Source organism: Onychomys torridus, chromosome 1, assembly GCF_903995425.1.
Source record: "Onychomys torridus chromosome 1, mOncTor1.1, whole genome shotgun sequence".
Lineage (NCBI taxonomy): Eukaryota > Metazoa > Chordata > Mammalia > Rodentia > Cricetidae > Onychomys > Onychomys torridus.
Window position 1 is genome coordinate 43096585 of NC_050443.1, and position 12081 is coordinate 43108665.

At 41.7% G+C, this 12081-nt stretch overlaps 1 protein-coding gene across 1 annotated transcript; it reads left to right on the forward strand.

Moving 5' to 3' along the window:
• Positions 1–10083: 10083 nt before the first annotated feature.
• Ndn (necdin, MAGE family member) lies at positions 10084–11763 on the forward strand. The gene has a single exon (XM_036192353.1). The coding sequence runs from the start codon at positions 10210–10212 to the stop codon at positions 11185–11187; it is 978 nt and encodes a 325-aa protein (XP_036048246.1). The 5' UTR covers positions 10084–10209; the 3' UTR covers positions 11188–11763.
• Positions 11764–12081: the final 318 nt, after the last annotated feature.

Here is a 12081-nt window from a genome sequence, read left to right on the forward strand (position 1 = left end):
ATGTTTTGTGCAAGTTTTGTGCAGATAGCTATTGCCGCTACAAGTTCACAGTGGAGGTGATTCTCTAATGTTATTCCCCACACCTTATTTCCAGCATCTGTCTCACTCTAGTTTTTCTGCTCTTCCCATAGTTCCCACCACATGGCCCTGCCTCACTAAGTCCTGCCTTCTCCATCATGGTAGACTGAGACCCTCTGAAATCATGAGACAAAATAAACTGTTCCTACTATAAATTGCTTCTGTCAGGAATTTTGGTCACAGTAATATGAAAGGGATAACTGTATAATACCATTCAGCAAAGTAATAGACTCGAGACATACACCAAACTGGAAGAATCTCAAAACAATTAAGGTGAAATATGTCAGAGAAAATGATTAAAAGAGAAATTTCATTTATTAAAATCGGATTGTAGAAACTGCAGACTACTATACTGTGTCAGAAATTAGATCATGCTAAACTGAGGAGGCAAGAGTGGATGCGTGGGAGAGCAATTATAAAAGGGCATGAAGAAAGGCAGTAATGGGTGGATTCATTATATAGTGGTAATGGATACATGGATACACATGTCAAGAAGAGTCAAATAATACACTTTCGATATGTAGGAAAGCATCAGTAGAATCTTAATAAAACAGTGCACAGTAAGATTTGGCACTTTGTCTAAGTTGAAGAAAAGTGTAGGTAAGTCATGATGTGGGAAGCAAAAGTATCTAAAGGAACACATCTGATGGGATCAGCAGCAACTTCTTCCTCCTGTCTCAAAAGGAGTGAGCAATATACCAATGCTGTGAGGAAAGAACCGTGACTCCAAGCTGCTGTTCTCAATGATGGCATCAATATCACAGCTCTTCCTAGAACAGAGACATCGAAGTCCAGAAGATAAGTTACAATAGACATCAAACAAACAAAGCTGTATCACCAGAAAGAATGAAGATTAATCCTGTGTTTGATGAAAGACTAGCCGCGACATAAGAATTCATTGGGTATGTGTGTCTGATTTCAAAATCCCTTGCAATATATTTTTTTGGTTACAAGTGTGTCCTTACTGCCCAGACACAATAATTTAGGAGCCAGTTGGTAAAAAGCAAGAATATTATTAGCACTATAGAAACATCAGTTGCCTAGTATTGGGTGCTCCTGAGGTTCTGCTTAATCATCTCACAAGAGTTCAAAGCAGTAATAGCTACATCATAAAATCTCTGACTGTACCAAGGTGAACCTTCTGTATTCATGAACAAATGGATGCTCTGGGAATGGGACCTTGCTGTTCAGATGGAGAGTCCATGGAAGCCCTGCACATTCACAGAGCTCAGCCTATGTGTGTCCTTGCAAGAAGACTGAAATCAGATCTGTTGCTTCAGTGAACCCAGTGGGTCATTCAGTGAATTATTGAGCCTGAGGATTCATGCCAAATTCCAAATGTGTAGAAAGTCAGAAGTGCCAGTGGACTGGGATTCCCAAAGTGCAGCTGACATCCCAGGGAAAGACAATCTTATGGAGAATGAGCCCTTTAGCTCCTAAGATGTTTCCTAACTGTGACTACCACCAGAATTTTCAGCACAACCAATTGGAACCAAAGCACAGCATGTATAATAAAATAAACAAAACCCTAGGGGAGTTTATAAGTCACTAAAATGTACATTAATAGAAAATGAGCCAAGTAAGATCATGAATAGAAGTATCAGTTTACTTAGCTTTGTACAACTATGTCATTACAAAAATTAATGTTTGTCAATCCTTGTGAGCAGGCAGGTGTAGTTTTTCTGCAAACTGAAGACTCCGATGCACATAAGGAAAGCAGAGTCCTGACTGAGTTCATGACTGATGCATATACTTATATAGGAAGAGGGAGCAACTTAAAGCTTCTCTTAATTTGTCAGTGGAAAGCTGGTGTCTAAATTCATTATCTACCAAACTCCTAAAGCTGATAACTGAACCCAGTAATGCTGAGCCAGAGAACACATTTCCTCTTGAGACTTATGACACCCTACTAAGCGATGCCCTTATTAAGACAGTGAAGACCAAAGAAATGAAAGACTGGCAAGATGGACATATGAGAACAAAGACAGAGACATGAGCTTTGCTGCCACAAGCTAGAAAATGTCAAGAGCCATTTATTCCTACAGAGGTGAGGAAGATGAACCTGAAGTCACATACCCATAATTCTAGCACCCTGGAGACTGAGGAAGTGGATTTACAAGTCTAAGATCAGTCTGGGATACATAGAAAGAGCCTATCATAAAATAAAATAATAAAATGAAGTTAAATCAAAGAGAAGCAAAAAGGTATTCATTCATCCTTAAATCTTTGGTTGGGCATATGACCATTTTAACACTTCATTTCAAATTCCTGGTTGCCAGACCTGTGGGAATATAAACTTACATATTTGGAAACCACTCACTCTGTGGAAATTTGTCATAGCAGGTTTAGTAAATTAATATATAATACATATAGGCACATAGTAGGTTCAGTATGGAGAACAACTGAAAGTAAGTAAATAAACAAGAAATTGAAGAGCATACTGTGGTAATACAGGTGAGAAGGAGGAATGACTATCCATGTCAAATTGAGAGATGAGGAGTGGCAAGTTTTATAAGGCAGGTGAGAATTATATATTAATTAGATCTGGGAAAAGGTGAAGGCTACAGATGGCTCAGAGAGAACAGAGGAGATTCCTGTCAAGCATTAGGATCTGAAATCCAACACCTTCACTCAGGTATATATATGAGTAAGGAGGTGAATGTCTTTAATCCCAGTCCTAGGAAGAACAAAATAATCTCTGAAACTTGCTGACCAGCCACTCTATCTGAATTGGCAAGCTCCAGTTTCAGTAAAAGATCCCATCTTAAAAAACACTAGCGGTTTTATATGTGATTTAAGCTTTAGTAATGTTTCTTTTACATATGTGGGTGCCCTTGTGTTTGGGGCATAAATGGGAGTAATGAAGGGCAAGGTTTCAGGGAAAGAAAGCTAAGGGGAGCAGGAGATCCCAGCTGGATAAAGAACAGAGAGGGAGAACAAGGAATAACAACAGACCATGGTAAATGAAGACCACATGAGAACTGGAATATGCAGAGTTCTGGAGAGATCCCCAGAAATCCACAATGATACATCCTCTGTAGACTGCTGGCAATGGTTGAGAGAAAGCCTGATCTGACCTAGTCTGGTGGTCAGATGGCCAAACACCCTAACAGTCGTGCTGAACTCTCATCCAATAACTGATGGAAGTGGATGCAGAGATCCTCAGCCAGGCCCCAGGTGGAGCTCCAGGTGTCCAATTGTCGAGAAAAAGGAGGGACTGTAAGAGTATGAATTGTTGAGACCAAGATTGCAAAAAGCACAGGGACAAATAGCCAAGCGAATGGAAGCACATGAATTATGAACCAAAGACTGTGGAGCCCCCAGCTGGATCAGGCCCTCTGGATAAGTGAGACAATTGAATAGCTTGAACTATTTGGGAGGCATCCAGGCTGTGGGACTGGGACCTGTCCTTAGTGCATGAGCTGGCTGTTTGGAACCTTGGGCTTACACAGGGACACATTGCTCAGCCTGGAAGGAGGGGACTGGACCTGCCTGTACTGAATCCATCAGGTTTAAATGAATCCCCAGGGGAGTCTTGGCCCTGGAGGACATGGGAATGAAGGGGAGGGGAGGGGGAAAGTGGGGAGGGGAGGAGGGAGAACAGGGGAACCCATGGCTGATGTGTAAAATTAAAACACAAATATAATAATTTAAAAAAAAACATAAAGAGCCATTAAGGAAGACCCTTAAGATGTGGACCTTTGTCCTCCACAATCACACACATGGACAAGGGAACACACACACACACACACATACACTGTGTGTATACATGCATATACTACATACACACACCAAAAATAAAGTTGAATCCTTGTTATTTTCACTTACTTGTGGGAAACAACTGCACAGCCCCAGTTTATTGGCCAGGAAGGAACACACAGGAAATGGATCTCTGGGCTTAAGGCAGATGGAACAATAAAACCAAGCACACTGCTCTAAAGACTAGGACAGATGCACTGGGCTGAAGGAGCACTCTTGAATCTCAGCGCTGCAGAGAGGGAAATGCCACACCCTGAGTGATAAAACTCCTCCTCAGAAAACAGGATGAGACAAGATAAGGACAGATGGCAGAAGAAGGAAAAGCCCCAACTTTCAGGGGACAATTAGAGAAAAGGATATAACAAAAGGTCCAAGGCATAGGAAATCTCAGATGTCCAGGAGGTCTATGAGGTATCTAGAAATGTTAGGGATCTCTTGAGGAATATCTATTGTGTATGCATTTGGGTATTTCCAGTAAAAAAGATGGAAGCCAAACTATATTAGTATAGATGAATTGATTGTAAAGGGTATAAGAGGAAATAACTGAACAGTACTATACACTTAATTTTGACAACTTACATGAAATGGACAAGTCTTCTAAAAACCATGAAGTATCAGCAAGACAGAGATAATTTAAATATTCACATATTTTTAATTGCATCTGTAGTCACAAACCATCTACAAAAAAAATCTCTAGGCACTGGAGGTTTCATTGAAAAAAGTGCTACTCACCAGTTAAAGAATAAACCCGAAGCTATAAGTTTGTTTCCATATACCAAAGTGAGGAAGAGCTGTTTGATGGGGTTATAATAATACCTAATATCAAGACCATGTAAAGACCTGGCAGAAGAAATAATTAAGAACAAGCACACTTGATGAGAGTATCTATGAGAAGTCTCAACATAGTGTTAGCAAACAAAATCTATTAACATGTGATGCACTACAAACTTGAAGCCAAGGCCTGGTCCATGTAAAGTGTTTTAGAGACATAGGTTTAAGATGAAGAATCCTGTTTTCATGTGCCCCAAAATAGATCTTGGAAGGAATGTAGTATGGGAGTTTGGAAAGAGGCTTAAATTACCTGGAACTGTTGACATAGCTGTCTTTTTCTCTCCTCTTTGCTCCTTTTTTTTTCTCCTCACCAGTGTTTTTCATTTGGGGACCTGGCTGCCCCAAAAAGGTTTTGTAGTGTGAGAATGGTGTCATTTTAATTTTTCTGCCTTCCTTCTGGTTTTCCTAAGAAGGGTAGAGGTGAACTACTGGGGTGTGCATTGCACTCTTGCAGAAGAAAAATTATCCCTCTTCTACACCAGGACTAGTCACTGTGAAGAATATGGCCCTAGGAACTCTAAGGATGATAGTTACCTTTTTTACCTCCAGAATTTCTCACTTCAGCCGAGATTTTTTATTATAATTATTTAACCCAGATTCTTGTATGTGTTTGGGGGTTAGAAAGAATGACACTACATGACTATTTAGCTATGGCTGTCCTTGAACTCGGGATCATTCTGACTCCATTATGGAGTTCTGAGATTCAGACACATGCCACCGTGCCTGGATCTATGCAAATTTATCCCAAGCATGCCAACTCTGTATTCCCAGGAATTGTGATCTGCTCTTTTCATAGATTTCCAAAATGGTCCTGCATATCATGGTCACACAGTAATGCTTATTCTCACCCATTCTTATGACAGACTCCTGTTGTTCCCAGTTTCCACTTCACCAGTGAATATCTCTCCCTTGGCATCCTTAATGAACATTTTTTTTTACTTTTGTCCCAGGGTAGATAGCAAAATTACAGTTCATTGACAATACACATCAAAATAATCATTACTTTATTAATTTATATTTTAATTTATCTTTTTCCTTGCCATTTACCCTCTCCACACATTTTATATATTTCAGCATTTTATCCCAGGCAAACATGCAAACTATAGTTATCAACGGAGTGTCAAATTTCTTGTCTTCTCAGAATCCCCCTACTCCATTTCTTCTTCATCACTAATTTCAGTCTTAACTCTGTGTCCAGATGGCTATTTAGGAGATACTCTGAACCCTTGTGCTCTCTGTTATGAGCTGACTGAGTTGTCAATGGGGACAGAACTAGACTGAGCAGTTTGGATGAGTGTGGCTGCCCTCAAAAATAACAAGCTTGAGTTTCAAGCCCTTAGGGAAGATCCAGAGGATGACAGGTTAGACAATGCCCTATCTGCCTCTCCCCAACCATGGAATGCAACCTTCTGTTTGATTCATGTTCTTTTCTGACAAAAAAAAGGATGAAACTGCCCAGTAGTCCCAATGTCACTGTTTTCTCTACAAGACTGAGCTACTTTTCAAAAATGCAAATTTTAAAACTACAACAGACATTGCTCAATAATATTTGCTGAAAATATTAAAATGAGTTCTCTGTTGCAGTTCCTTGGCAAGAAAAGGCATGTGGGGCCCATTTAGGGGCTTTAAGACAAAGGTCACTGCCTATGTGGACAGGAAACAGGCAGGAAAAATTCATGCATCATCCAAGGGCCCTGCCCTAAGAGCATGTGTGGTATCCCCAGGAGGTTCCAGGATAACCCCGCTTCCGCATCTCTCTGAGGAGACCAGTGCCAAGAGAGGCCTCTTCTGTGGAGTGTGCCAAGAACAGCCTATTCCACAGCTGTATAATCTGTTCCATATTACAGTCTGAAGTAACCCATTGGAAATACTGTCCTTTCCAAATGTGCTGAAGACATAATGTCTCCATATTCTTACTGCATTTCTTCCTGAATCTTTTCTGGGAGCCATTAATGTAAGTTTCTTGCTTTTGCTTCTAAGCCTCTGGTGAGACAGCTTATTTCCTGTGCCCCATTAAGTGCAGAGATGTCCAACCAGCCTCACTTATTCCCAACACTCTCAGACATCTTTGGAGCTCCAGCCCCAGTATTTCCTTTGAGTTAAAGGACTCATGGACACCACATAGGTACTAGATACATTCTTATCTTTCCATAATGTTACTTCCATTTTCTTTATTGTTTGTAATATCTGCCATTATCTATAGAGGTAAGTAGTGTATTATGTTGCTATCAGCTCCCAAGTTTTGATAAAAGATGTGGTCTCTCTGTATTAAAGTTTGTGTTCTCTGCTTAAAGCTTAACCTAAATGTTCTTCCTCTTTTCTTTTGGGTAGTAAATTGATCCTTCTCAGAAGGATTTACTTAAGTAGATAAAATCATATCTGTAGGGGAGCTTCAAAACTCTGAAGGTAATCATCACCACAGTTTACACTGGGTTCATTTCAAGTTGAACATTAATTCTGTGGCTTGAAACTCTTGAAGCATCATCTTTCAGTGTGGTCCTAATTTAGAGACTGTAGTTCAGCATTAAGAAACTTTCTGATCAGCAGGAATGCATGATGTGAGCTTGAGTAGAGGTACTGTCTGCTATCATGCTAACAACTTCATCAGAGTGAGGTCTAGGTAGAAATTCAGCTACACAACTCAGCCCAGGCAGTTCATGAAGCCCGAGAAATTCTCTAGTCACATAGCTGCTATCCTACCTCAATAAGAAACAATGTCAACTGGGCAGCGGTGGAGCATGCCTTTAATCCCAGCACTCAGGAGGCAGAGCCAGGCAGATCTCTGTGAGTTCGAGGACAGCCTGGGCTACAGAGTGAGTTCCAGGACAGGCTCCAAAGCTACACAGAGAAACCCTGTCTCAAAAAAAAAAAGAAAGAAAGAAAAAGAAAATGAAATAGCTTTAAAAATGTTGCCTCCCTCCCCTGTTTTTAACTTGCTTTCATTCACAAGTTATCCCAAGTGAAAAACACATCAGACTTCAGGGAATTTATCTCAACCAAGACAAAAGTCTACTAACATTATCACTTAATATTGCCTGCAGACTATGTATGTAAGGTGAATAGAAAAATACTAATCTCATATTTAGACTTGATTTCATAACATATTATTATGCATATATAAATATTCTGAAATCTGAAAAGCTCAGAAATATTTCTTGTCATAAATATTCTGGGTAGATGATACCCATCCTGTCTAAATAAACACATTGTGGTGCCTAGAAATACCAATATGATGTCTAAAATATGTTTCTGTTTCAAGTGAAACAAAAAGTCTCAATGGAGAATGTTTAAGATTCTTTAAACATAAGGAAATCAAAGAAAGCCTAAGGAGTCCCAATATTTCAGAGCAAGGAGGAGTCAAATCTAAGGACTTCTGGTTTTGGAAGCTACAACAATGGCATTATATATAGGATAGGTTGAGGGATTAACAGGTTCAGATTTCCTCTTCTCAATCTAATCTTTTTATTATACTTTGTAAATTGTCACAGTATGCTTCACCTTGATGATAGATTGTTAGACCTTATCAATAGAAACTGCATTTATAAGATATTGGGAAGCATTTAGTTATGCTCCCAACATGAAACTAGTCTTTTGCTGACAACATACTGTGAGAAGTAGAATATTTATAAACTCAGAAGATGTAGCAACAGCAATCAAGGGAAGAGGGGCACTGGAGAAACATGAAAATTACACTATCATAAAAGTAGTGTCAATAAATATGGCGATCACTTCACTCTAGAAACTTAAGGGAAATTTTAAATGAAATCAAAGTGACCCAATAGATGTGGCAAGCCAAAATCTATAGCTATTAAAACAATTGTAAATCAACTCCCTAAACATTCAGTGATAGATGAATACATAAAATGTTATATATGTGCATATATATGTATATATGTGTACATACACATATACATGTATAAGCATATATATGTTAAAACACACACACATATATATATATAGTCTTCATACCTAATTTGATGCCTCATGTATGATAGAATATTGTTTATTACTTGTGGCAACATATATGAACTTTCTGGCATTGTGTAAAGTGAAAAGGTCTATACATAGACAAATGCTTCCTGATCTCCCACATTTGTGGAAATGAGGGAGAGTTATCATTAAATAAGTAGAGAGTAGAGAGCTGATTACCAAAGGCTGTGAAAGAAAAATGACCTTCTGATACAGAGTATAATTAGAAATAATATTCTCCAGTATACTATAAAAAAGTAGACTTGCACAGCCTTGGTGCATTGGGGAGGAGCTTGGACCTGCCTAGGCTCAGTGTGCTGGGCTCTGCTGACTCCCCATGGGAGACCTCGATTTGGGGGATGTGAGGATGCGGGGTGGCTCGGGAAAGAGGACTGGGGGTGGGAGGAGGGAGAAGGGGGGAGTCTGTGGATAGTATGTGGATTGAGTAGAAAATTTCTTTATAAAGAAAAATGAAAAAAAATAAAATAAAGTAGAGAGAATATACTCAGCTGCATATATTTAAGTAGATAAGAAAAGGAATTTGGAATATTCCTAAAATTTGAGGTATGTTAATTATGCAAGTTTGCTTACTGCCTATTATGTTTGTGTATAGAGACAAACTGTTATTTGTGTCAATTATGTCTGGGAAAGGTGTTGTGTTTCCTACTCTATCATTCCCTACCCTATTCCTTTGAGACAGGGTCTCTCACTGAACCTAAACTTAGGCTGGCCTCTGGTAAAGCCCTGTAATCCCTCAAATTTCACCTCTCAGAGCAGGGTTTACAAACATAGTCTATGTTATTACCTTTTTTTTTTTGTATGTGAGTCTTAGGGATTTGAACTCAGGTTCTCGTGCTTGCACTACAAATGGACTGAGCCAATCCCCATCCCAATTAAAATTTTAAGCCCACATCAGTTTATGTATTTATGTTAGATAAATCTGCTACTTCCAAAACATTCAAATTCTGCATTGATTGACCTCCAGTGTCCGTAACTAAGCTTTACATTCTTTCTTGTTTGATCTGCACTCAGATTTGGTAAAGATTTATCTCTATTAATTTCTCAACATTCCAATCGTAGGCATCACATCACCTTCACAATTCACACACTTTGTCAAAAACTCCTCACTGTCTCTCTCACTCTTTTGCAGAAAACGAAGTTCAGGAACCAGTCTCCTCCGCCTTTCTCCAAGGCCTTCACACTTAACTTGATTTTGCACAAACCCAGTGTGCCCTAACTTGACTTCACCACCTCAGCTACATGTTTCTACTTAAACCTGCTCCTTCCCGGTCATCATCTATCTCTGGCCCATACAGGAGACCTGCAGATGAGTCTAGTGCATCCTCTCTCAGACCCCAGCGGTTGGGCTTTGCTTCTTCACTCCTATCCAGCCCTACCGCCCTTCTGGCTTCCCAACACGCATGCGCAGTGTCCTGTCCGCCCCGCCCGTCCGCTGCTGCGGAAGGCACAGCGCTCAGTATCGCGCACTTCCTCTGCTGGTGTCCACCGAGGGAGTACCGGTTCGAAGAGCTCCCAGTCGCAGCGGTCCTGCTCTGATCAGAAGGCGCAGACATGTCCGAACAAAGTAAGGACCTGAGCGACCCTAACTTTGCAGCCGAGGACCCCAACTCTGAGATGCAAGTCAGTCCTGCGGATCCGGTGGCGGTCCCTCCACCCGTGTCTCCTGCCGAGACCCCAGCAGGGCCACCAAGCGCTCCTGAAGGCCCTGTGGCAGCCCCACAGGCCTCGCCGCCGCCTGCAGAACGGTTCGAAGAGGTCGACCCTAAGATCCTGCAGCAGGCCGCTGAGGAGGGCCGCGCCCACCAGCCCCAGAGCCCGGCCCGGCAGATGCCAGCACCACCCGCCCCGGCCCAGCTGGTACAGAAGGCGCACGAGCTGATGTGGTACGTGTTGGTCAAGGACCAGAAGAGGATGGTCCTGTGGTTCCCAGACATGGTGAAAGATGTCATGGGCAGCTACAAGAAATGGTGCAGAAGCATCCTCAGGCGCACCAGCCTCATCCTTGCCAGAGTTTTTGGGCTGCACCTGAGGCTGACCAATCTCCACACCATGGAGTTTGCTCTGGTCAAAGCACTCAGCCCAGAGGAACTGGACAGAGTGGCGCTGAACAACCGCATGCCCATGACAGGCCTCCTGCTCATGATCCTGAGCCTCATCTACGTGAAGGGCCGCGGGGCCAGAGAGGGCGCGGTCTGGAACGTGCTGCGCATCCTGGGGCTGAGGCCCTGGAAGAAGCACCCCACCTTTGGGGATGTGAGGAAGATTATCACCGAGGAGTTCGTCCAGCAGAATTACCTGAAGTACCAGCGCGTTCCCCACCTCGAGCCTCCTGAGTACGAGTTCTTTTGGGGGTCCAGAGCCAACCGTGAAATCACCAAGATGCAGATTATGGAGTTCCTGGCCAGGGTCTTTAAGAAAGAACCCCAGGCTTGGCCTTCCCGATACAGAGAGGCTCTGGAGCAGGCCAGAGCTCTGCGGCAGGCTAATCTCGCTGCCCACTGCCCCCGCAGCAGTGTTTCTGAGGACTAGAAAGGTCCCCAGCACATTGATAGTTTCTGACCCATACTAAGGCTGTGTAAAAGGGTGGAGCTGGGTCATTAGATTATTCCACATTCGCAGTGCAGCATTTCATGTGTAACTTTTAAGTTTTCCATACAGTGCTTTTGTACCTTTTAATGCAGTGTATTCATTTGTGTACTCTTGGGTAGTGTTTAGGATTTATGCATGTGTGTTTATAAGTAAGCAAGTGGGTGCTTTCACTTTTGTGCTTTCTTGGATTTTTGTACAAGAGGTGTGCTGTGCTAAACTTGTGACATACATTGAGATATTGTGTATCTTGTTCTTTGTATGAGACTGGTGATCTGTATTAACAGCAACAACAACAACAAAAATAGGCCCTGGAGAGTAAGCAGGACTCACCAGCAACACAGGCCTGACCAAGAGAAAGGTCAAGGCCCCTCTCCATATGACCTCAACTGGCACAGGAAGCATCTGTGTGGAATGGACTGATTTGAGCTGGAATGTTCTCAGTGTAGGCACTTAGCACACTTTACTAAACATGTATCCAACCCCCCCCCATAAATAAACTTTGAAGTGAGCATTAAAGATCGTTGTGAAATCGTTTCTTTGGGGGGAGGGCACTTATTTTGTGGAAGGGGGAGTGGGAATGGAAATGGGTGAGGGTGGTGAAGATTCTCCCATGCACAGCATGGACGAATACAGTGTTCATCTAAAAGAGTGGAAAACCACTACACATGGCCACTCAAGTTTACAGCTTTACTTTCTTTTTAATGAAACCGGTGACACTTCAAAGACTGACTCATTAAAGGTGTAATAATCGAAGAAAAAATCTATCATCACATCACATGGCAATAGTAACCGGTATTAGGAAGTGACTGCACCTCCCCTGGTTTTTTTTTTTTT